General features: G+C 35.2%; 4 protein-coding genes, 2 non-coding genes and 1 pseudogene across 6 annotated transcripts; 2 read left to right on the top strand and 5 right to left on the bottom strand.

Moving 5' to 3' along the window:
- Positions 1-186: 186 nt before the first annotated feature.
- LOC141823549 (ERBB-3 BINDING PROTEIN 1) lies at positions 187-4,429 on the bottom strand. The gene is made up of 10 exons (XM_074710852.1): positions 4,325-4,429; positions 4,142-4,255; positions 3,973-4,057; positions 3,738-3,887; positions 3,497-3,650; positions 1,363-1,578; positions 1,098-1,234; positions 908-999; positions 575-754; positions 187-415 (listed from the first exon to the last, which is right to left on the bottom strand). The coding sequence occupies exons 2-10, from the start codon at positions 4,233-4,235 to the stop codon at positions 342-344; spliced, it is 1,182 nt and encodes a 393-aa protein (XP_074566953.1). The 5' UTR covers positions 4,236-4,255; positions 4,325-4,429; the 3' UTR covers positions 187-341.
- Positions 4,430-6,569: 2,140 nt separating this feature from the next.
- Positions 6,570-11,416, bottom strand: LOC141825511 (uncharacterized; annotated as a pseudogene).
- Positions 11,417-15,152: 3,736 nt separating this feature from the next.
- On the bottom strand, positions 15,153-15,364 carry LOC141825786 (small nucleolar RNA U3). The gene has a single exon (XR_012601541.1). It is a non-coding gene; the product is annotated as a small nucleolar RNA U3 (small nucleolar RNA).
- A 3,020-nt stretch (positions 15,365-18,384) lies between these two features.
- Positions 18,385-18,968, bottom strand: LOC141825169 (putative calcium-binding protein CML19). Its single transcript, XM_074712552.1, has one exon. It carries the CDS (start codon positions 18,949-18,951, stop codon positions 18,529-18,531), a length of 423 nt encoding a protein of 140 aa, XP_074568653.1. The 5' UTR covers positions 18,952-18,968; the 3' UTR covers positions 18,385-18,528.
- A 1,244-nt stretch (positions 18,969-20,212) lies between these two features.
- Positions 20,213-20,284, top strand: TRNAH-GUG (transfer RNA histidin (anticodon GUG)). The gene has a single exon. It is a non-coding gene; the product is annotated as a tRNA-His (tRNA).
- Positions 20,285-22,462: 2,178 nt separating this feature from the next.
- LOC141825091 (uncharacterized protein At5g39865-like) lies at positions 22,463-23,685 on the bottom strand. Its single transcript, XM_074712481.1, has one exon. It carries the CDS (start codon positions 23,609-23,611, stop codon positions 22,898-22,900), a length of 714 nt encoding a protein of 237 aa, XP_074568582.1. The 5' UTR covers positions 23,612-23,685; the 3' UTR covers positions 22,463-22,897.
- Positions 23,686-24,635: 950 nt separating this feature from the next.
- On the top strand, positions 24,636-25,815 carry LOC141824771 (uncharacterized). The gene is made up of 3 exons (XM_074712109.1): positions 24,636-25,064; positions 25,171-25,234; positions 25,542-25,815. Exons 1-3 carry the CDS (start codon positions 24,777-24,779, stop codon positions 25,715-25,717), a joined length of 528 nt encoding a protein of 175 aa, XP_074568210.1. The 5' UTR covers positions 24,636-24,776; the 3' UTR covers positions 25,718-25,815.
- The last annotated feature ends 8 nt before the right edge of the window (positions 25,816-25,823 follow it).

Genomic DNA, 25,823 nt, shown 5'->3' with positions numbered 1-25,823 from the left:
AGAAAATAAGAAAAACAATAGAAATATTTTTTAGAAAATAATATATAAGAATTATATATGACTTTTGGCTTATATAGCCAAGAATTATATATAAGAAAATTTTAATATACAAAGTTGTAGATTGGAAACCAAATCCAAGAAACACAAAACCCCTCAATTTAAAGAGTACCTTTTTACTCGGAGGCATTTCGATTCCGTAGATGCCAAAACCTTTTCATCTCAAACAAAGTACTGTATTATAGTTTCCATAACGATTTTGAAATAAAATTCATGAAAAGTTGGGAGGTGCTGGGAGAAGACCAAATTCAAATAACAATACAAAACTTTTTGTTTCTCGTCAGCTAAGCAGTTGAGCTATTTGATGTATCCATCGGTTCGGCTTCAGCTGATTCATCTTGGGCATCTCCTTTTTTGCCTACAAGTAGCAAAAATAACATAATTGAAACCCCAGTTATAAAAGATGGGTTCATATCCATACAGAAGGTAAATCAAAAGTTCTACCACCTATTTCTGCAGATATATATTTTCTTTAAGATATCAAACTGGTAGTAGATGTATCAAATTGATTCTCTACCTTTTTTCTTCTTTCCTCCACCTTTCTTCTTTGTCTTTATTCCCAAGGCCAGCCATGCCTTAATTTCAGGGTCATCGATCGACTTGGTAGGTTGCAGCTGCTGAAGCGGATGAGAGGTAATCTTGTCCGACCCATTTGGCATCAATAATACTGTAAATTTAATGTGTGCAACAAGATCCCCTGAAATTAAAAACCATCAGGTGTCCTATTTAGTTGATACTCTTAATGGGTGGACACATTTTCCCAAAGGTGAGTCTTGATCAACGATAAACATCAATTTATGTTCCCGAATATTAATTGCAGATAATTATCTAAGCAAAAAAGAAGTCATACCAGGTCTCTCATGCAACACAGGGTATGGCTGTAAAAGGTCATGGTTCACACATTCAACAAGTCCAAGCCGAGATCGTTTCTCTTCTAAAGCCCTGATGACAACAATCAAAACACACTATTGAAGCTAAATAAGAAAAAGAATTATGAAAAGGAGGACAACAATCCATGCAGAAAACATAGAGCAACAAACCTTGCACTAAATGGCATGATTGGGAACTTTTGGCTTATCTCACTGAAAATAAACCTTGAAGACTTCATTTTCAGCTGATAGTTTTTATCGACAGCCCTTTTATAAATAGTAGTTTGCTTCTCATCCAAAAGTTTTGGCTGCAGATAATCACAACCAATGTCATCAAAAGTTAGACACAGATTTAAGAGGTTAAATGATCAATTCTGTATTATAATGTGATTCAGTGACATTGGTCACAAATAAATTGCAGGAGCACCATTCTCACCTTTCCTTCACCTGTACTTGTCACAATATCAATTGCATATACTTCATTTTCTTCAAATTCTACTTCATCAACACGAGTTTCTGGATTTCCAACACTTAGAACTACTTTGTTACCATCAATTACGAACTGTTTCAGCTGATGACTAAGGACTCCTTCCAGAATTTTGCAATCATAAGCTGCAGCTACCTTCTGAATAGCTTCTGTGACATCCTTATTCTATCACAGAAAATAGGCATTAGGAACTGAAATTGAAAAAATTAGATGCGTAATAAAAGCACTTGCTAGCAAACAAAATTAAGTCCCATAAGATCAAACAAAACAGTAAAAAAAAACAAACTGTAGCGTAGAATGGTTTAACTCATTCATTGTCTGTCAAATGACAATGAAATCATACATAAATCTATTAAAAAGGAGGGAAAACAATATGAATATGAAATTTACAAGCAAAGAATATTTAGCAGGGTTAAAAGTAGATAAAGGACCAAACATCCTCTTAGCTAATTAATCATAAGTTAAAGGAGTTCATTTCTTTTTCTCAATTATTAGTATCAAATAGTACAGCAACAGGGTTGATTAGAAAACTGAATAAATGAAGGGTAAACATGAGATTCATGCCTGTTCCATGACAGGGAGGCTGACCTCTTTGCACAATGTTTAAAATTTAGACTTTTAGATAGGGAAAGACTTGTTTCTTGTACTTTAGGATCAGCACCTTATTTCACTATTACTATTTAAATGCCCCATAAGGTACAAAACATGATTTTGACATAAATTATAAAAGAAAAACCACACTTATATCACCTTCTCATACTTATATACAAATAGGTGTTAGATTCTATATTTAATCCATAATCCAAAATCCAAATCAATATAATCCCGCACACAACTGATGCATTGGAAAATAATTGTATTCAAGAATAATGGGGCTAAAACTAAAGCATACAAATTAGCATGGATCAGACAACAAACGGCCAAACTCCAGGTAACTGAATTATTGATAGATATGAATCTGGCAACTAGTATCAAGTACTAAAAATAATTTTAAAAAAACACTCGGTCATCCAAGAGGGGAACCCACAATCCCAATCAAGTCTAACAAATTGGGTATGTCAAGTCAACAAGACCCTTTTGACATTACTAACATGTGGAAATGACTACTATCCAACTAAAACTGAAAAGAAAACAGAACAAAATGTCTTCCTTTTAATTTCATATGAAACTGGTTGCTTTTGTCCTTTTTTTTTTTTTTTGAGAAACTTGATTCCATTCAGTTTAAAAATATTAAACAGCCTTGTTCATAGGATAGTCTAAACTGAAAGCAAGCTACTTTTGAGAAAATTTCACAGGGCCCAGCAGTGTTCTTCTCAAGCTATCAGTTAATCTGACAATTCAGACAAGATATACTACTGTTACAGCATAAAAAAACCACCAGGCAACCTCCAAACATCGAACTTGACGGCACAAAAACAAGGTAAATGTTGATATGAAACTAGATAGTGTTAATTGTTTGAATTGACTCACTTGAAAGTCAATATATACTACACAGACATTTTAGCCATTAGATTCTGTGATAAAATAAGACCTTAAATAAATAAACAATGAAAAAAATTAAGAAACTCCATCATAATACCAAGGATCTTCAAATACATATCCTATGCCATTCATCCATGCAATATAGGGTATTTATCACTTTCTCCAAACAAAAATTATGGTTAGTGTGATAAAATATAAAACATGAAGTATAGACCAACATAAAACAACCAAAAAAGTAATTTCCTTTACTAGACTGACTGTCTTCAATGGTTAAATTTAGATAAATAGTGGGCCAACTTACTAAAACACTGACTGTTTTCAAAGAGTCAATTTGGATAAATTGCCAATTGGGTATACCTCCAGTTACCATGAGCCGGGCACAACAATTATTACTCTTAAATTGCAACTGGTGGTTTAATGAGCACCAGATGATGGTAACGTTGAAGCTAGAATTAACATCAACATGAATTGGAGTGTGACCATGCAACAATGAGAAGTCATGTAAACTCTTTAGAATGCATATATTGGAAATCAAACTAAGTATCTTCCAATATAGTTAGGCAAGATCAACAAGATCATTTTTGGTCAATACTATGGGCACCTTTTTCCCTGGCCTCACAAGGCGCAATGCAACTTCTGCAGCAGTGTTGGCTGCAGCAATCACATCTGCTGCTCTACCAGTCACTGATCCTTCCTGTATCACATGAGTGTGTGCCACCACAGCAATAAACCCATCTATATGACACCCCATGTCACTGCAACACAAAAAAAAAAATTAAAAAAAAACTCAGAAAAACTATTCGTAGGTAGTCATAACACAATCTAAACTTAAGAACGTATACATTTTAACGATGTCATTCTCTTCCAAAACAGTCTCGTCATTGCCAAGGGGCGAGAAATGACAAACTGTGTTATTGACAGAGATGCACGTAGGAAATGCTACACCCCTTTCAATCTTTCTCTTTACGTTCTTGTACACGTTACCAGTTTGCCTATACGCACGAACACAATACTTCAATTTAGCACTATCGCATTAACATAGTAGAAACACAGAGCCAAACAGGAAAACGAACGTACTCCCTGATAAAGGAGTCGCCTTTTTCGCAGAGATCGACAACCTTGGCTTTGGGCTTGCACTGAGATGCCACCAGTTGAAGGGCCTCTGCACACGACAATAGATTGAACCTCTACCAAGTAACGTCTCCACTACACGGGGAAAAAGCAAAGAAAAGTTGGAGAACATTACTGTTGACGATCTCTGCCGCGGTCTTGTACTTTGTAACTACATCTTGGGAAGTGAGATCCAACTCCTTCTCCTCCCTCGCTTCGTCGTCCGACATCCCACTAAGACCTTAAATCCTAAACACCAAAAAGGAGGAGATGAAATCGAGGGGAATGGATCAGAACAGCATGAGATAGATTGATACCCGAAAAATGAAATAGACTGCAACAATCGTTGCGAAGGTTTCCTCGTTATCAGAAAAACCCTAGCAGACAATGGTGGCGTCGAGTTTGTAGCCTTGTGCGGCTGCTTAGGGCAGAAATGGGGCTGCCAGCTATCACTGTAATAGCACGAGAGAAACACGTGTTTGTTCTGGACCTTGTTGAGTGCAAAATATGTTTCCAAAATAATTTTCCCTATTTTCAATAAAATATAATGGTTATTAACTCTTTGTTGGGTGAACCTTATTTTTATTATCCTGCATTTTAATTTTTAAAAATATTAAAATGACATTTTATTTTATTTTTTATCCTCAAAATGACTGTATTCTTTTACCACTACATAATTTCCATCAAAATTATTATAATATAAAATTCAATTAAATTGCTATAGAGTACTATATAGAAAAAACTTTTTAAATGTATTTAAACCTACTATAAAGTATAATATAATTTTATTTAAAACGGCTACAAATGTATAATAAATTTAGTCAAATTTACTATAAAATTAGCCAAATTTAATGTAAACAATTTTATATAAATTACTCTAAGTAATTAGCATTATAGCTATGGTTGTGTTCATTTCTTATTGGGTAAAAATTAAAAGAGCATCTCTTCGGAATCATCAAGATAGCCCCCATTTTTATTTTTTATCAAAAGGGCTACGGTGAATAAAAATTTGATTAAATGGAAATAAATCGATCAGATCAAATTTAAAATTTTAAAGTTGGTTATTTCAAAATTTTAATTATTTTTTTTTAAAAAATTAGTTAATTCGATTAATTTGATTTTAATTTTGAAATTTTAAACTTTTAAATTGAATAATTAAAATAAAAAATAATTTTTAAATAAGTAAATTTATAAATTCTTAATTAATTGATAAATTTTTTATAATATTTAAAAATTTTTAATTATTTTAATTAATTTGGTCGAAAATTAAATTAATCAATATTTTATCGGTTCATTTGTTCGATTTTTATTTAAAAATTTGGTCAGTTCGATTAATTTAAAAAAATTTAGTTCAATTTGATTTTAATCGAATACTCAATCCTAGAAAGGGCATCCCTCCCACCCTATGAATAATTATTCAACTATCCTCCATTATATTTATTTTCATTATTATCTCTCTTTTATATTTTTCTTTTGAATGTTGTAATAGTTACAAAGTCATAGCTGCTACACCATGAATGCAACTTTAGCAAATTTAATGTAAAGAATTTTAGATAAATTTCTCTATAAATAATAGCATTATAACCATGGTCATGTTCATTCCACTTTGATTTTTTATCAAAAAAAGTATCACATTCTATAATTACTCAACTTATTCTCCACTATATTATTTTTATTATTATCTCTCTTTTATATTTTTCTATCTAAATTTTGAATGTTGTAATAACTATGAAACCATAATTACTACAACATGAATGAAAAGTAATTATTCATATTGTAACAACTATGAAATCATAACTGCTACAACATGAATACAATCATTCATATTATAACTACTACAATACGACTTTATTCACCTAATATTCATATTGTAGAGTTATAAAATCGTAGTTATTATAACACGTAGTAATTACAATTTCATAACTATTATAACATACCCGATCGATTCACAATTTAAACAGAATAATAATGAAAATAATATTAAAGGATATTTATATTATTTTAGAGAATCTTTTGATAAAAAAATTATATCAAAAAAAAATACTCTTTTGACTTTTATCCTTTCTTATTGATATTTTTTTGTTGCATTTACATTATCATTTTTATATCTTAATAACGCTCATTCATACTTCAATTCATTCCATAAGCTCTTGCAATTCTTCAAATATGATAGCCACTTTTCTTTTGTTTATGCAATGGCATGACACACTCAATGCAAGTGAATCCTATTGACATGCAGCCCACATCATGCATTGGTCGGCCCCAATTTTCATGTTACCATCATATCTTTCAAATATGATAGCCTCTTTCCACTGGCATCTACAAGTCCCAAAAAACAACCATTTGAAACCTTATTCGTGTCGACATTGATCGATAGAAAATCGAGATGTAAAACAATTAGAGCAAAGACCATTGAAGAGTAGACTTAGCTCACAAACTAATATAACTTTTACTTGAACGCAAATCTTACAAAGGGATCTTACAAATATGCTATTGGTGATTTTAGACTCGAAAGCCATGCCAGACTCCTCGAGAGGAAGTAAGCAGGAAGCGATATGCTGAGCATGGCTTTGGATAGGTAACCTTGTCCAGAAACAGTGATATATGTTGTCTCAATTTACAACTTCTGTTGACGAAAACATGGAATGACAAAATACTATCAGCTGCGACAAAAGAACGAAACCATCCATTGTGCATGAGCAATTAGGAACACTTACAAGCACCAAGTAGATATCATCCTTCCGCACCTTTGCTCTGCAAATGTAATCAACATTTGTTGGTATCAACAAAAGATAAGAGTGCATGCATTATAGCTTTTATGGAGGATTTAAATGATAAATATATCATTTTTTCTGAAAGAAATAAAAAAGACTAGCATATTTGAATTACCAAGTCGCAGTAAATGTAATTGATTCCCATTGAAAGAGATATAATAGGGAGTTGGTCGACTATGGGATCAAAGTATTATGAAAGAGGTTATTCTGCAGGATTAAAACATGGTTGATCTAAAATTCCTTCTTCTTTACCCATTTCAGTCTTCAGAGATTCCAAGAGATTATGTTCTCCATTTTACAGAAGAATGCTAGTTATCATCAATGTGATACCAGACCCTATGTGTCTTTAAAACTAGTACATGTTCAGCCAGTGATATGTGCTCAGCCTGAGTCCTATATGCACTCTATCTGCATAACAATTAGAGCCTATTTGCTCTGTTTCCTCTAGAAACAATTATTTTGATGATTTGGCAATCTGTATTTATACAAGGATTCAATCCTTTTAAGATTTTCAGAGCAGAGAAATGCCGTAAAACCATCGTCAAGCCCAAGCCCAGCTGAAAGAAGTATCATGATGGTGCTGTCATAAAACCTTCGATTTAGGTCCAAGTCTAGATGTAAAAAGTTACATGAGGCATTGCCTGACAACATAAAATTCATACAAACTCTATGAGCATGAATCTTAACCATACTTTAGCTAGCTCATTATTCATTTACTAGTAGTAATGATTTAGGTTTGTATAAACTTAAATGGAGGGAAAATGGAGGATAAGATCCTTATAATCAGCCCCAAATAGAAAATTATTACAAAAGAAAACCAAGAAGATTCTTAAGAGGCATCCAACTTTTTTAAAATGCTATAAATTATAACCCTATTCATAGTTGATTTCTTTACAGCATTGGAGTAATTTCCAGATTCATGTAGTCTGCTACAGTGATGCCCTATTTGAACTATCATGCAGACACTAATCAACCCAAAAAAATTCCCCTACCATTTTCTGATTAGTGATACATGATCTCCTGCTGCCTGCAGAAGCAGGCCTATATAGTCTTTATCTTACACATGAGCATACCGATCTAATTTCATCACATATACTATAGCCTATTTTGTACAGAATTATTGCTGTCGACCATAATGTAGAATGTACTATGGCTAATGCAAGTCCAGTTGGACCTTCACTATGTTTATCCATCTTCAAGGCTGGTAGGCAACCAAGCAATAAATTTATCTGGTCAGAGTTTGCCCTATGTACTTGTAATAATAAATCAAAGGTGAATTTTATGATCAACATATTTGAAATAGACACAGAAATATTAAGAAGGGACTCTATACCAAAATAAAATACGTACAATATTCCAAGTTCCTAGTTTACTGCCAACGTGGACGATGTTGGACACTGCTTTGCCAGGCTGCAGTACTAAGATAATTTGATTGTCAAGTTTTATCGACAGAGCTAAGATAAAAACTTATCTCCCAACATGTGCATATGGTTAATGTAGTTTGGTTGTGGGTTTAGTCCTATTACCAACATGAAACTGTCAGTAGTTATATCTATATGAATGCTAGCTGTTGCAGGGAGTAATAAAACACACTGCGACACAAAAAATGGTGGGGAAAGATTTTTTAAATGAAATGGTCCATCACATTGACATGTGGGAATGGTGCTATAGGAGCAAGTAGTCTTGCAATTGATGATAAGAGTAAGAAAGTACTCCAGGATCACAAGATTTTAATGGTGTTATATTGATAGAAAGATTTGGTAAAACTGGGTCTATGACTACTATATCTCAAAATGAATATATCCAGATTTCTTAAAATGTTAAGCCAAAGTGATATACAAATAAAAATGTAGGAACCTCTACTGATGAGGATTAATTGTAATTTGTTCTGTAGAATTTATCAAAACATGTCCTTTATAATGGAGAGTGATCAAAAGTGCCACTATAATTGCTTTTTACCAAAATTATCCCTCTTTCTAGAATACCCTAGAAACCAACTTGCAATTAAATTTTCAATCAAAAAAAACTTTTTTTGACACAAAAATATTAATATTTTTCTTAAGGAATTTAGAGGTTTGTAATGGTCGAAATTTTTTAATTTGAAGGAGCAAGCTAATTTGTGAATCATCCTGCACTCTGAAATTTGACACAAAATGAGATACTTTGAAGACAGGCAAGTAATAAGTGCAAGCTAATCTAAAAATTTGCTTGCGATCATATTTTTTGTCAAATTGAACTCTTTTTGACACAGGGGCACATCAATGTTCTACTTAGGATATTTAAAAGCTCATACTGGTTAAATTTTGAAGGTGCAAGCTAAGCTTGCACTTTAAAAAATGACTAGAATGGAATGGGCACAATCTAATATAAAAATCATTTTATGATTCAATTTTCATCAATATGAACATTTTTTGAATACAAGAATGCATCACTATTCTACTTGAGGTGTTTAAAAAGATCTTAATGATCAAAATACTTAATTTTGAAGGCGCAAGTTGATTAGCAAATCTACTTACGATCAAAATACTTAATTTTGAAGGCGCAAGTTGATTAGCAAATCTACTTACGCAAACATAGATGCATACTAATTACAAAGCATATTACAATTTCACTTTACATCAAAATGAATATTCTAAAATGCAATCCAGAAAAGTTCTACTTAAACTAGATCTTAGTAATGTTAATAATAATTCAAAAACAGTTCACACACATTTTGTACCAATTAAAAAAAGGGCAGCTCGTCCAGTGCACGAAGCTCCCACCAATGTGGGATCCCAAGGAAGGGTGGACCACAAGGTCACACCTTGTATTGCAAGAGGTTATTTTTGCGACTTAAACCCGTGACCACAAGATCACACGATAGCAATTATACCGTTACGCCACGATGCCCTTTCAATTTTGTACCAATTAAGCGAAAGAAAATTATTTTAACCATTATAAGTTTTTAATCGCTCCAAGTAGAATATATATCAGATTTTTTGTGTCAAAAATATTTGTTTTGATGAATAATTCAATCGCAACTTGATCTACAACTCAGCTTGGGATCGATTTCATGTTAATTTTCAACTTGCATACTGATTAGCAAATCATCTTACCCTTTTAAAATCAAGATTTTGTTCATATGACTTTCTAGGTATAGAATGTTTATATTCTTATGTCTAAAGGAGTTTACTTTGATAAAATTTGACAGCAAGCAATTTTGTACAACAACTTGATACCTAAATTGTGCTTTTTGGTAAAAACAATTATAGGGAAGATTTTTTTCCATTCTTAATTATAAAGGATGTGTTTTGGTAAATTTCCCGTTTGTTTTTATACCATTTCCATCTATTTCAATTTTTCCTATATTCGGTAGAAGAATGTAAAAGGTTTAATCATTATTGCCTAATTTTTCTAACTAATTTCATGGCCATAGATCTACTGATCAATAGAATCCTTTGGGTTCTGCCATTGTCTTCTCTCCTTAAAAATGTCCTCAAAATTAACACTCAAAATGGTATTCACACTAAATGTTCTCGTGTCAAAAAGCAATTAGTGTATGGGGAGATCATTATGCAACATTGTATTGCACAACAATTGCTATGATAACTTAGAATACAACATTTTGATTGTGCTACATTGGTCATCATAATCAGAAATTTAGTTGGTCTACTACTGAAATTCATACTGCTAATGAAATATCCTATAGTCTTAGAGGTGTCACCAGGGACGACTGGAGCACATACATTTGGAACAGTAAGCTAGCTACTACTGCTAGAAGAATTAAACCAAAACGAACACCTTAATCTAACATTTTTAACCCACCTAAGCAGAATAAATGGCAATAAAAAGAACGAAATTTTGGTCATCTTACTTCAATTGGTGCCGAAAGCTCCGTGGATGCTGGAATTTTTGGTCCAGGAAGAGGTTGTTCCTTCTCTTTATCATTGCCTAATCGCCCAACAACGCCCAACCTTCTCTTCTTCCTGTTCAAATTCCAAACTTTCTTATCCCGCACCTTCCACATATGTTCATTCCTAAAAATGACCTTCTCCGACTTCCAACCCGGATGGCTGGTATCAATGACGGTCACATCGGTCCTCGAGCACGCCGACAAGTCCAAGTCCGTCGAACCCCTAGCCGTGCCCCTCTTTCGACGCATTTTGGTTCGGCTCTTCTTGGCCTCAGCCACGCTGTTGTCTGCGCTGGAGGGAGGGGAGGCCGCGGGGGGTTCGCGGCAGCCGTCGATGCTGTCGGAGACGGAGGGAATACAAACCCTAGGGTTGGACTGCTTCCGGGCGCTCTTCTTGGCCTTGATCGCCGCCGGCCCTTCCATGACGAAGAGCTCCGCGAGACCGCCGCCGACGAGATCGAAGATCTTCTGCTTCTCATCGAGTGCGGTGCCAAGCGAAGGGGGCGGCGGATCGGGGGCCTCCGAGCGGAGGACTGGAAGAGGAAGGTTAAGGCTAGGGTCGGGGTCGGTGGTGGTGTTCGGGGCTGGCATCGGAGGAGAGGAAGTGATCGAGGTGGTGGTGGACGGGGACGGAGAGGCCGCGAGAGCTGTGGAGGCGTTGTAGCCAATTGGAGGTGGACTTGGAATTGGAGGCGGCGGCGGCGGCGGCGGCGGCGGCGGCGGAAGTGGCAATGGAGCATAGCATTTTGATCGTGAAAGGGCGTGACGTGGATGATGCGTTTGGAGGGGTGTAATTGTTGTCGTTGTTATTTTTAAAAAAATAATAATAAAATTATTTAAATGTCTTCCTATTAATCTTTATAAGCAAAAGAATTACAAGGGATAATAAGTGAAATATAATTAGAGCATCTACAACGTTGCTCGTTATAACACCTAAAAATTTTTTTAATGCCTCAAAGCATGTGGCGCCAGACTCACGACTACCCGTTGCCGCCGCCGATGAAACGTGTTCAAAATATTGAAGCGTGGTCGGATGCCTAAATCCCTGCCATCCTCCTTTGGCCCCTCCGGCGATAGCGCTGGGTCTTCGACGTTTCCAAAAACTAGAAACTTCAACTATTGCCGTTTCCCATTTCTGTTATTAACGCGCTATTAACTAGCATTGTGAAATATAATGATGTGTTTAATTAAGCAGAGGTATATTATTTGTTAGCTCGAGTGAAGTCTTCGACTAAGAGATTTTGTGTAGGCTCGTTAATGTGTAAGTTGAGTGAAGTTAGAATCTTTTAATTATATTTAGTTAACAAGAGGTGAGTCTTAGTTAATTGGAAGTTGATCTAATTGACTAGAATTAGGCAAAATAGAGTCATTAGAGGATTATCTATCTAAGTTATTAGAAAGTGTTCCAATCAATACATCGTGGATGGTTCCAATACTGGTTCAAGGATCGCCGACGTGCATGCTCCTGTGATGAGGCTGCGGAAGGAGAATAAGAGACCTGCAAGACACTCTAAAAAGAGGGTTAGAATGACGCTGGGAGGAGGTTCCCGGCAAGCCACTCCGACGCTCAAGTTAGAGTTCGGCGCGAGGAAGAAGTTAAAGGCTTGGGAAAGTTAGGGTTTATGTGTGTGTACCTGTACCCATGGACATGAGTTACCTTTTTATAGTAGTTGATTTTTGAAATATTAGCAACCGTATGTTTGAGAAATATTCTAGCATACTTGTTCCCTTAGAAAGATTTCGTCTGTTTCCCTGTATTTGAGAATATGTTCCTATTTTTTTTAGAGAATTGGTTCCGCATTTCTCGGTTTAGATGGGATGACTTTGTTTCTAGGCGAGAATCACGCGCCAGGTGTCCACACATGATGCCGAGAGCATGTCGAGACCAAATCCCGAGTCCAGCACAGGGTGCAGGAAGCATGTCGAGACCAAGTCATAAGGTCGGCATCTGATGCAGGAGGCATGCTGAGACCGAGTCCTGAAGTCAGCACCTACTGCAGGAAGCGTGCCGAGACCGGAGCAGGAGGTCGGCACATGCTTAAGGAAGCAGACCGAGATAGACGGCACATGAGGAAGCAGACCGAGATCAGAGCAGGAGGTCAGCACATGCTTAGGGAAGCATACTAAAACCAGAACATGAGGTCGGCACATGCTTAGGGAAGCATACCGAGACCGAAACGGAAAGTTGGAGGTTTATTTGGGTTCATGAAATAACCCTTTCGGCAAATAACTGATACTTTATATTTACTCTATTTCCCTAATATTCTCTTTTACCCGGCGTCCACCTAATCGACCCTGCCATATCAGAGAGCTTTGAGTTATTATGGTTCTACAGAAGTGATCGTCAAACTTCTCCATATAAGTGCTTACGCTGCTCAAAGGCCTCCAAGGATTTGGATAAGATTGAAGGCATCTAACTAAGTTCTTAATGATTTTCTCGTACATTATGAGCCATGGTGTAGTTATAATTTTTAATCAGTGGAGACAAATCCAATAAATTAAAAAAGTTAATACAGTACAAAAATATATAGTAAAAATTATATATTAATTATATATATTTTTATAAAAATATTTTTTAAAATTTCATATTTTAGAAACAATGAATAATAACTTCATTATGTATTAAATAAATCTCGCTCTATGATATTAATAATTATTTATTAAATCATCTCTCAATCAATTACTAAGTGAGATTTTACTTATATTTGAGGATGTTCTTTTTTAATTCTGATTCAGTAAGATACTTATGATGGAGAAAGCGTAGAAGGTGGTGGAAGAAGAGATATCTTGTTTGAAATAAGTTGATCTTTTATTTTTTTTTTAAATATCTCAACATTACTATTTCACTTAATTTATCATTAATAAAATATTTTAAAAAATATAATCATCTAATTTAATGGCCACCCTTTTTTCAATAATTCAGAAACAGATAACAAACTATCTTATTAATTTGATTAATAATTCAGAAACAGATAACAAACGGATAAGTAAAATGTAAGGTTTGAGATTTGATTAATAAAAAAATAAAAATAAAAACATCTTCAAAATTTATTACAAAAAATACTTATTATGCACAACCTACTTATTTTAATGATTAATTTGTATATAATTTAATTAAAAATTATCTTATTCCCCAAAATTAAATCAAACTTATTTTTTTTCCTCAGAAAAAGTTAAAATTAATTTTTGGAAAAAAAAAACATTGAAGAAAAATAATCATTAATTTTTACGATTAAAAATTTAAAACATCTGTCAGACAATCTCAAGATCACCACAGCAGATGCAGGATCTACTAAGTAGGGGCGACCAAAATTTGATTATATCAAATAAACTGAACAAACCGAGCGAATTCAGTTTAGTTATTTTAAAATTTTGATTATTTTTTCTCAAAAAATCAATTAATTTGATTAATTCAGTTTGGTTTTAATTTTAAAATTTTTTATTCGATTAAACCAAATAAACTGAATTAATCAAAATAAAAAAATTTATAAATTCCTAAGTAAGTAAACTTATAAATCTCTAATTAATTATTAAATTTTTTAAAATATTTAAAAAAATTTGGTTAATTTGGTAAAAAATCAAATTAATTAATATTTTATCGATTCGATTTGTTCGATTTTTATTTGAAAATGCGGTTGATTCGATTAGTTTAAAAAAATTCTTGTGTCATCAACTAAATTGTGTTATCAACCAAATTGTGTTGTATGTCTCCTTTACACTGAAGGACAGGGACGGATCCAAAAATTAGAGGTGGACTGTGCTGACTTTAGATATGAAAAAGATGAGTTAAACATCAAAATACAATGAACAAAAAAAATCCATTAATTTTTTTTATACCAAATTGTAGACTACAAGTATGTATCTAATTTTTAAAAAATTAGATTAGAACCCAAAATAGCTCAATCTTATATAATTTTTTTAAAATTAAATTAAGCCTAAAATAGCCCAACTTGGATTCATATTTGTTTAAAAATTATATTAGATAATCTTTATCAAAGAATAGGGAGAGAGAGGTTCGAACTCTTAACCTCACGAGATATGAAACCCACCGCTAGCCAACTGCGCCACCAACTCCTTCAAAAAAAAATGCAATGATAAATTATTATAAGACTGACAGGGCTGGGCTACAGCCCAAGACAACTCCTACTTAAATCCGTCTCTGCTGAAGGATACAGTTCTACGAGCCTATAGAATAGATCTTGTTCAAGTATGGTTGTGCTTTCCGAATTTAGAATGTGATTAATAAATTTTTTGAAACAATCATAATAGGGGGAGTGAGAGTAAAGTTAACTATCCAATGATCACCGTCCGATTTAAATCACTAAAAGATGCTGAAAATTAATAAATTATGAAAAAAATTTAGTAATTCCCTTTTTTACATATACAAAATATATATCATTCTCTATTTTTTTAACATTTGTGAATTTTAATAATAAAATAAAAAAATTAAAAGGTATTTGATTAATATCAAAAAAGAATTGGATCTGTCAGACAATCTCAAGACCACCACAGCAGACCATCGATCTGCTGAGAACAATCCTCCACAACCACCGATCCTATTGGATCTGAGCTGTTAATCATGCTCTGATCTCAAGATCTTACGTCATCCACCAGATTGGGTTGCCTGTCTCCTTAACACTCAAGGATACAGTTGTACGAGCCTATAGAACAGATCCTGTTCAAGTAAGGTCATGCATTGTGGTTCTAACAGGTGATTAATAAGGTTGCCAAAACTATGATAAATAGGCAATGTGGGACTAAAGTTCCCTAACTACTCAATGATCCATCGTCCAATTAAATGTTTGAGTATTTTTTATATTCCAAGAGATGTTGAAAATTAAAAAATAATAAAAAACTTACAATTAATTTCTTTTATTTACATATACAAAATATCATTCTCTATTTAATATTCGAGTATTTTAACAATAAAATAAAAAATATTAAAAGGCATTTAATTGATTAATAAAAAATAAAAAATAAAAACAAGTTCAGTATTTATTATAAAAAATACTTATTATGCAAACCTTCTTATTTTGATGATTAATTTGCATATAATTTAATTAAGAAATTATCTTATTCCCCAAAATTAAATCTAACTTAAATTTTTTCCCCCAAAAAAGTTGAAATTATTTTTCCCCAAAATTAATTTTTGAGATATGTAAGACAATTTCAAGACCACCACAGCAGATATAGGATCTATTGAGTAGGGGTGAGCAAAAATTCTGATTAAATCAAATAAACTAATCAAACCGATCGAATTTAAAAATTCAGTTTAGTTATTTCAAAATTTTGATTATTTTTTCTTAAAAAAATCAATTAATTTGATCAATTCGGTTCGGTCTCAATTTTAAAATTTCATATTCGGTTAAACTGAATTAATAAAAAAATATATAAATTTCTAAGTAAGTAAACTTATAAATCTTTAATTAATTGATAAAATTTTCATTCTATTTAAAATATTTTGTTAATTCGGTCGAAAATCAAATTAACCGATATTTTATCGATTCGGTTTGTTCGATTTTTATTTGAAAATTCAGTCGGTTTGATTAGTTCAAACAAAATTCTTATGCCATCAACTCCTTTAAATTTCTTAAAAATCTCAAACCTTACATTTTACTTAATAACTATACACAATAACTTTTAAAAATTATATTTCACAATTATAATATATCTACATTTCGAAAATCAAATTATTCAACTCTAAAAATTCAAAAATGCTTAAAAAATATATGTTAAAATTTTAACATTAATGTAGATCGATTTCACAATCTGAAAGCTTAAAAAATTTCAAATTTAAAGAGTTGAAAATGAACTTAAATTTGAAAATTTCAAGCTTAACTCTTGGTTCTAATTGATAATGATCTGTTAATCCCCAGAGTTATTTTCTTCAATACATATTCAAGAACACAACACAATTCAATTAATCAACCAAAGTTTAAAATTTTCGACCTTAAATACTAGAAAATTGAATCAATAATCGAAAAGTGACCACGCAACACAACCTCTGAAATCACACTCTAAATACTAAAATCGAGCCCAAGCTTACTCAAACCATAATTTTCGATAACAAGAACTAATAGCGATAGTAAGAAACGCGTTGCGTAGCTCTAACGAGAGAAGAGGGTTGACGAGCTCATTAAAAGTCGTGATATTTTCTCATAAAAGCAGTACAAATAGATAGCTTAGGTTGAGAATTTTCTAAATATGTGATTAATTTTAATTTTTCAATGACAAACGATGGTGAATCGACCGATCAAAATGACAGTGAGAATTTAAGATTATTTTTTAAAAAAAAGAAAAAAAAAAAGAGAGAGAAATGGATATAAAAGAATTGTTAGCGTTGTGTTTTGTATCTTGCACAAACAACACACAATTAACATTTAATTTATCATTATTTTGCTAGAGGATGAAATGTTAATTTGTAGTCTCCATCTATTTATCCCTCTCTCTTCTAGGCAAACTCATCTCCTATCGAATTGATTAGTTTTTATTTTTAAGAAATTCCAATGTTACATTCGCACGCGAGTACTTCTAGTTGACTATACTAAATAAAAATATATTCTATTTTTTGAACCTTACATTAAGTTGACTCAAGAGTTGAGCAACTCTTCGATTGATTAAGGCTCACCCCCAATCAATTGAATTTGGTCGGTGATCCCTCTTTCACTTGGCTTACGATCCTATTATAGTAAGTCTGTCATCCTCTAACCAACTGAACACTCTTGTGAAGATAAACACATCCTTATTACGATCCTAAATCTATTGTCCCTTAGTCGAAGGCTTTACACAACTCAGAGGTAGTCTATATATCTCTACTCAGCTAAACACATTGTATTTGATGATGTTGCCCAAAAATGAAAACATAATATACTACATTTCATTCACAATCTCTCTCAACTTTCTTGCCTCCTTGTCTTCAACGTCATCGATGTGCTTGCCTCCAAACTCACCTCATTATAGACTTTTGAGTCATCAAGTACAGTCGATCTAAATAATTCGATTGCATCGAGTCATAAAGCTTTATGAGTTCCGTGCGCACTATACCAAAACCCTATATATTTGATGAATGTATTAAAAACATTGGGTCGAAGGTATAAGATCAATGGGATGTTTGACATGCTCCAACTAAAAGAGAGGGATGAATAAACAATAACTTAAACTAAATTTTTCTTAAAATTTCAAGAGAAGCTTAATTAAGCTAGTTAGTCCAAGTGAAATGCTCTTCAATAGTTAGGAGTACTCCTGGGGCATAGCTGAGTTGGTTATGACAGAGTAAAGATGTAGAAATGGGTAAGAGTTTGAATCTCGATAAAACTGAGATAATGTTCTCCTCCGTCGTAGTCAACTGTAGTTTCTCGATTTACCTCCTCACATATGGTGATCGTGGACCGATTGTGTGGGGCCGCTGGGATGATGAATTCCACCTTCTGCAGAAATAATAATTAGGTTATGTTGCTATAATATGTACGGTTACATCATAATTACTACCATGTGAATAATTTTAAAATTTATAATAATAATAATATTTTTTATATATCATGTAATTTAATCTGTCCACCAATGACATGGGATCAATTGACCCATCAAGCAGCCAACGACAATTGACTAAATTTTTTTCTTTTTATTTTCTAGTTGAACAGGCTTCTCTGTTAATATAATCAGATTAAGATTCAGTTGAATTGACCAAATCCAGATTAATCTTGAAAATACTAATTAATTATAAGAGAGAAAATATTATTCATAATGAATGAACGAATAAATGAACAGATATAGATGAATCTTTTATTTTACATATATACATAAACTCCTAGCTAGCTACTGCAGATGACCGGAATATTCTTCGTCTGTTCAAGAAGACTAGTGCACCACCACCATCATCCTCCTGAACTCCTCAAAGCTGATGACTCCGTCTCCGTCGAGATCGAACCTGCAGATCATGCTGCGGCACTCGTCGATGTCCCTCCTCTCGCCCAGCCGGCTCAGCGTCCGTCTGAGGCTCCTGGGCGTGATGCCCCCCTCGCCCTCCTGCTCGTACACCGTGAACGCTGCCCTCAGCTCGCCGTCGTCGCTCCCTTCCTCCTCCGACGGCTCCGCCGGCGCCGCCGCCACGAGCTCCTCGAAGGCCTCGAAGTCGAGGGCCCCTCCGACGCCGACGAGCGCCTCGGCGTCCTCGAGCGAGAACTCCGCGCCGGTGCTGGCCACGCAGAGCGCCAGCTCGGCCGCGGAGAGCCTCCCGTCGCCGTCTTTGTCCATGGAGAGGAAAACTGCTCGGAGATCCATGAGATATTGTTTCAAATTCGATTGATGGCGTTGGATTCGTGGATTGCAAGAATATATAATATATATAGAGAGAGAGATCGAGGGATGTAGAAGATCGAGGAAACAACGAGGACGGAAGGAATTTTCAAGAAATTTCTAGAAGACGTGGGTGTGATTTCGGACGTCAATTGCGTAGCTTAGCGGTCGCACATGGAGGAACGCGTGGAGAAAGCGGCCAAGTGCGGGGCCGGAATCTTCCTTCGGTCGTTCACCTTCCAAGAACCTCTCTCTTGGTGTGCGACCATCAAGGGCGCTTACGTTAGTGCAAATGTCAATGGAGTTCATTTGGACCAGTCGACGGTCAAGATTCAAAGTACCGCAACCAAACGTATTAGATGCTGAAAATATAAATTAAAAAATCTATATATATACACACACAAATCTACTATTTTTCGTGTCTACTTATATGGACATGATAGATGACAGTTTTAACGTTCAAAATAAAAACAATAATATATTTTTTATTTATAATTAAAATTTATTTGATTTAGTAGTTGAATTATAATATTAAATATAAAAAAAATTAAAATAAAAAAAATTAAGTGCTTGGGAATGTGCTACTAGATTATTATCCCGTATTTCTTATCTATATACCTCATGAGTAATTAATTTATTTATTTTAAACTATTTTTTATTTAATACTATAATTCGATTCCTCAACTCAAAATGTAAAATCTTAAATAACTTAAATATAAATAATAAAAAAATAAATAAATAACAATTATAAAATTATACCATTTTTATTTTGGACGTCTAAAATATTTTCAAACATCCAATCTTTTGTCACGGATGCTGCAGTACAAATGCAGCAGGATAGGATTTTATATATATATATAAATAATTTATATTGGATTTGTATTTTGATCGGTTTATTATCTCTTTTAAAAGGTAGAATTCATCATCCTAACGGTCATCGATCATTGATGAAGAAGTAAATCAAAAAATTATAGTTGATTATGACGGTGGTTGACTGGCTTATTATCGATTATTTTTTTAATGATTTATGTAATTTATTTGTTAATAGAGAGGGAGGGAGAAATCAACTACGGCAAAAAAAAAAAAAGTAATGATATCAATAATGTTTTTAATTTTAATTTTGTTATTTTTTTCAAATATTGTTCGACAAAGTAATGGGACGGTGTTGAAAATTTAATTGTACGGATGGTTAAGAAATACTGTAATAAAACTTTATAGAAATTATTTTGTTTACGTAAACAACACTGTGGCTGTAGTTTAGTGGTTAGAATTCCACGTTGTGGCCGTGGAGACCTGGGCTCGAATCCCAGCAGCCACATTTCTGTTTTTTATTATTAAAAAAAAACCTAAAGCACAGTCGTCTGTAAAATTTGACGAATTTTATAAAACAGAAATGGGAACAAAGTTTAATAATTTACAACGGGTAGAGAAGATAATTTGATAAACATTAAATTTTAATGGATAGATATGACAAAATAAATTAAGTCCGCACATTGCAAATAAATTTGTAAATCTTTTTTTTAATCTTCTTTTCTTTATATTGTGGAAAGAAATTAATGATATAGACAAAGGAACTAACACTAGTAAACAAAATTTGTTCACAAGTCACGTAGTAATGAAAGCCCATTGATGGAAAATATTATGAAGTAATGTTATCTTTTAGTCTGAAATTTTAGATAGTGACGGTCTGATTCAATAATTCCCCACATTCATCACTATTCGCAAATACTATAAAATCGAAATGGAACTGAATCTTTCTATGACCTCGTCATATAGATCAGGAATGACAAATGTTGCTCTTGAGACATAGCTGAGTTGATTACGACGTAGCAGACTTGCAGAAGAGGGCAAGGGTTCGAATTCTGACGAAGCCAGGTAATACCCTCTTGCGTCGTGACCAACTGCAATTTCTTGATTTACCTCCTCACAGATGATCATGAGGCCGACCGTGTGAAGCCGCTAAGATGGTTGATTCCACTTTTATTGCAAAAGGGATGACAAATGGCCGCTAAGATAATGGATTCCACTTTTATTGCAAAAGGGATGACAAATGTTTTGTCCAGAAGAAGAAGAGGGATGACAAATGTTTTGTCCCTAAAGATGAGATCAAAATACAAATCGACTTGATCGGTTAGTTAGATGACTGAACCAAGTTGATTAAGAACAAAAAGCATAAAACAAAACACAAGTACCCAACTGGTTATGAGGCTAAACAAAAGCAATAAATTAAGTCCATCCAATGCAATCTATGACCCATCACTATAATATTAACTTTGACATCCAATTTACATCGATTAATTTTAAAATGATTAATTTAACTTCATAAATTTTTTTCATCAATCATTAAGATAAATTAAAAAATTATTCATTATGACTCATCTAGACTAAGGGTGCAAACGAATTAGAGCCGAATTTGAATCTATACTATTCGCTTCCTTTGATTTGCTTCTCTTGAATGAATAATTCGAGGAAAATCACCCTAATTTAAAACAATTCGAATGTGCCAAATTGAATCTCAAATTTAAAATTGAGCTTATAATTTTTGAACCCATTTATATATATATATATATATGTTTCTAGAACAATATTTTTATTATTCATTCAGTAAAATAAAATAAAATCTATTACCCCAATAAATTAAACTGTGAGTCTTCCTTTGATTTGCTTCTATGAGAATATAAATTAAATAAATTAATTATTATTCATTATAGTTTTTAACTTCATCGAAATAAATTATCTATTAAAAAAATAAAATCTATTACCCCACAAATTCATACGGTGAATCTCATGATCATTTGTGAGAATATAAATTGAAAAATTATAATTGACCATTGTAAAAAGGATATTTTTTTTAATTTCATCGAGATTCAACCCCTTACTCATAACAACATCTGTCTTGCGGTTGCCAACTCAATCCTACCCCACGAGCATATTATTACTATCCATTATAATAAAAAATGAAATTCGCTAAATTGTCTCACACAATCAGTATCACGATCATATATAAGAAAATAAATCGAAAAATCGTAAGTTCACTATGAAAAATGTGTCGATATCATGATCATATATAAGAAAATAAATCGAAAAACCGTAATTGTTCACCGTAGAAAAATGTAAAAGAATATTTTTTTTTTGACTTCATCGAGATTCAATCCTTATCTATTATAACAATTTAGAATATTATTACTATCCATTTCTTCTCCAGCATATTATTACTATCAATTTCTTCTGCAAAGGTGGAATCTGCCACCCTAACGACCTTACACGGTTGACCTCACGATCATCTTTAAAGAAGTAAAATTATAATTAATCACGACAGAAGAAGATATTACTTGACTTCGTCGAATTCGAACTCTTGTCCTTTTCTGTAATTTTGTTCCGTTGTAATTAACTTAGTGATACCCCAGAAGCAACTATCCATGATCTATAATTTTATGACAGATTTTTCAATGATTAATCATATTTTAAAAAATAACTTGCGTGAAAAGCTGATACCACTGAGAATTGAAATAAAAGCAAGAGGAAATGGGAGAACAATGATTAGTAGTGGGGACTGAGCTGTGTCTAGGAGCGTACCGAGCTCTGTCGCAGAAGTTGACAATTGGATCGGAAGCAGTGGTTGGTGGATTCATGTGATGATGCGTGCTTTTCTTCTTCCCTGATGAACTCCATCTCCAAACTGTGTCGCGAAGCAGGAGAAGAGGGAAACCGAACTGTATCTGGTTTTGAATGTTAAACAACGAGATCGGAAAGAGTGAAAAGGAAAAAAAAAGATGTTATTTTTTATTCAATCTACTGTTGAAAAAAATTAGAATTACTCCCAAAGCGAAAGGCAATTGATATACAACTATGGCGGTTTCCATTTCCCTTTGATATGAAAAAGAGAGAAGGAAAATAGAGGATCGATCGCGAATGAGGGATGAAATTAGGGTTAGAGAGTCACGGCGGGGCAGCAGTGGGGGCAGCGGACGAGCCCGTTCTCGTTGCATTCGCCGCAAGTCTTGAAGGAGGCGCCGGTTTTGTCGGAGTTGTAGCGCTTGTGGCTGCCGCTGCAGGCGGCGCAGAGGACGAAGCGCAGGCCGTCGCAGGCGTCGCAGGAGGAGGAAGAGGAGGCGGCGGCGGCGGAGGTGGGGTCTGTGGCGGCGCCCTCGATGAGGGTCTTGAGCTCGCCGGACTCGTGGAGGCGGCGGATCTCGTCGGCGCCGCCGAGGCAGCGGCCGGCGAGGAAGATCTGGGGGAGGGCGACCTGGCGGCTGCCGAGGGCGGCTTGGAGCTCGGGGAGGAAGCGGGCGTCCATGGAGAGGTCACGCTCGTCGACGGCGACGCGGAAGCCGCGGAGGATGGAGCGGACGTCGCGGCAGTCCTCGAAGGTGCGCCTGACTACCCGGAGGGAGGTGAAGTAGAGGACGACGGAGGCGGAGCGGCGGGGCGGAGGCGGGCGGAGGGCGCGGAGGGCGGAGGAGGCGAGGAGCGCACGGTGCAGGATGCGGCGGAGGGCGGGGGAGGAAGAGGGCTGGTCCTCCCGAAGGAGGGACTGGAGGTCCTTGAGGGTGGAGAAGGATGAGAAGGAAGGGGAGCGGCAGCTGACGGCCGCACCTGCGGAGGCGGCGGAGGACCTGGATGCCTTCGCCCACGGCGGCCACATGGGGCGAGGAGAGAGAAGAGATCCGGTGGCGACTCTGGAAACGGAGAGGCGCGTGAGGGAGAAGGAAGGCTCCAGATAGGGTTTACCCCGTCGTGCTGCCCGATTTATTTTTTGAAATATAAAATAGAATAAGAATTATTTAATAAGTCATTTGAGAGCGAAATTAATGATAATAACCATTTTAAACTCGTGCATAATTCATTACATATTTCGAAAGTGAAATAATTTCTAAAAATAGTTTAATAATATGATAAAATGAAGAAGAGAACTGTATTAAAATTAGCAAGGATATTATTAGTTTTATAGTCAATTATGAGAGTAATTTCTCAAAATAAACCCCAATATTATTTTATTTCTAGAAACACTCCTGGTTAAAATATTCTAAAAACCAGGGGCTTGCTTTTTATTGCATTGCATCCAATTTTGAAAAGTCTCGGCCCCACGTGCTTGCCTTTTGTTGCATCCAATTTTGAAATTTTGCTGCACGTGAAGCGCACATGCATTGCAGATTGTAATCTATGTGGAAATTAGTTGTCGTAGGCCATTGATTAAATAAGAACATAAATAAAGAGCTCCGGGCTACGGTGCAACCACAATAACGGTTGAGATTTAATCTCACAATTTTAGAGATATAGTTGAGTTGATTACGATAGAACAGACTTATAAAAAAAGATAAGAGTTTGAATTTTGACAAAGCTTATAATTGATCACTCTTTCGTCGTGATAACTGTAATTTCTCGATTAACCTTTTTATAAATAATCGTAAAATCGATCGTATAGAATCGCTAAAGTGATAGATTCTACTTTTTACCTAAAAGATTTGATCAGAACCATCATCAACGGTTGAGATTTGATCCCACCAAGTTGGACGACTACGAAGAGGCTTCCCATGGGACCCACCTGAGTGTGGCTGGAGTTGCTTGACGCTGGAAACGATCTAACGCGAGGCGAGCGAGATTTTTGCTTGCCTCCCCTCTCGAACTCCACCTCCTCTACTTTGACCGGTTAAACAAAACGCCACGTCCCCTCCTTCACCCACCACAACTCGAGCTCCCATTTCCATGGCGCCCATCCATCTTCCCAATGCCGACCGCCATTATTAATACATCAAGCGTTGCACGCCTTCTCTCCCCGCGCAGAGCAGTAGCGAATTAGGCTGACGACGATGAGGACTCTCCCACTGTCCTACTGCTCCCCTCCATCCTTGAGATCGTCATGCAGCAACTACGCCATGACCTTGAAGAGCCCGGCTGCACGGCTCGCGCTAGCTCGTGCCGCGGCGGACTCAGGGGAGAAGGAAGCGGGCAAGGGCAAGAGCAAGAGCAAGCAGTCGTTGCTCGGGAGCATCACGGAGGCCCTCGACTTCTCCCAGGTCAGGTCCACGAAGGACGCCCTGCTCCTGGAGGAGGCCAGGGAGGCCACCCAATCCGGCAAGAAGATGAACAGGGAACAGGTAATCAAGTATTAATTAATTAATTAATTAATCAGCCTTTAATTAGCTGAATTCAGTGGAGTGAGTGGAGGGTTAATTACATTAATCTATCTCGCTAATCATGCAGTACGGCGCTTTGAGGAGAAAAATCGGAGGCACTTACAAGGATTTCTTCAAGTCCTACGTCGATGGTAAACTTCAGAGCACCCTAACTTTAGATACCATACGTAAAGTCTTAGAGTGGTGATACACAATAACATCAAATCGTAGTATGACACTCACATTGACAGTGGATCCTACTGGCATGCAGTGGGACCTACTGCGTGTAATTGTGAGTGTCATGTTACCATTTCATGGTAAATATCATTTCTCAAAGTCTTAAGGATTTGGAGTTTTAGGATTTGAGATTTAGAGTTTAGGATATGGAATATGAAGATGGTTTGTGTTTAGGGGATTCGAACTCATCCATCCTTCGTTGCATTTGTTGTGCTTATGCAGTGGAAGGGCAGTACGTGGAGGAAGGTTGGGTGGACAAGACCTGCAAGGTGTGCAAGAAAGACACGAGGGGAGAGCCGAGGCAAGTAGACAAACTCGGGAGGTATGTTCACGTGGCGTGCCTGCAGGAGAAATCAAAATCCTCCAATTTTTTCTCCAGGCTTTTCTCCTCTGGTTGAAGATGGATCTTTAGAATTCATGGAAATGTATAATTAATAGATCATACACTGTAACAGAACTGGCAAAGTTAAGAATATATATTTTTGATTTTGATCAACACCACAC

This window comes from Curcuma longa, chromosome 3, assembly GCF_044706935.1.
Source record: "Curcuma longa cultivar G26 ecotype Majalengka, Jawa Barat chromosome 3, ITB_CL_G26_1.1, whole genome shotgun sequence".
Lineage (NCBI taxonomy): Eukaryota > Viridiplantae > Streptophyta > Magnoliopsida > Zingiberales > Zingiberaceae > Curcuma > Curcuma longa.
Note: the sequence above shows the minus strand (reverse complement) of the source record. Positions and strands in the feature narration are given on the sequence as shown.

Coding starts and splice junctions, on each gene's coding strand:
- LOC141823549 (XM_074710852.1), bottom strand. CDS start 4,235: ATGTCGGACGACGAAGCGAGGGAGGAGAAGGAGTTGGATCTCACTTCC. Junction 3,888..3,972: donor GGCGACTCCTTTATCAGGGA/GTACGTTCGTTT, acceptor TCGTGCGTATAG/GCAAACTGGTAACGTGTACA. Junction 1,579..3,496: donor TTGTGAGGCCAGGGAAAAAG/GTGCCCATAGTA, acceptor TTTCTGTGATAG/AATAAGGATGTCACAGAAGC.
- LOC141825169 (XM_074712552.1), bottom strand. CDS start 18,951: ATGGATCTCCGAGCAGTTTTCCTCTCCATGGACAAAGACGGCGACGGG.
- LOC141825091 (XM_074712481.1), bottom strand. CDS start 23,611: ATGTGGCCGCCGTGGGCGAAGGCATCCAGGTCCTCCGCCGCCTCCGCA.
- LOC141824771 (XM_074712109.1), top strand. CDS start 24,777: ATGAGGACTCTCCCACTGTCCTACTGCTCCCCTCCATCCTTGAGATCG. Junction 25,065..25,170: donor AGAAGATGAACAGGGAACAG/GTAATCAAGTAT, acceptor CTAATCATGCAG/TACGGCGCTTTGAGGAGAAA. Junction 25,235..25,541: donor CTTCAAGTCCTACGTCGATG/GTAAACTTCAGA, acceptor GTGCTTATGCAG/TGGAAGGGCAGTACGTGGAG.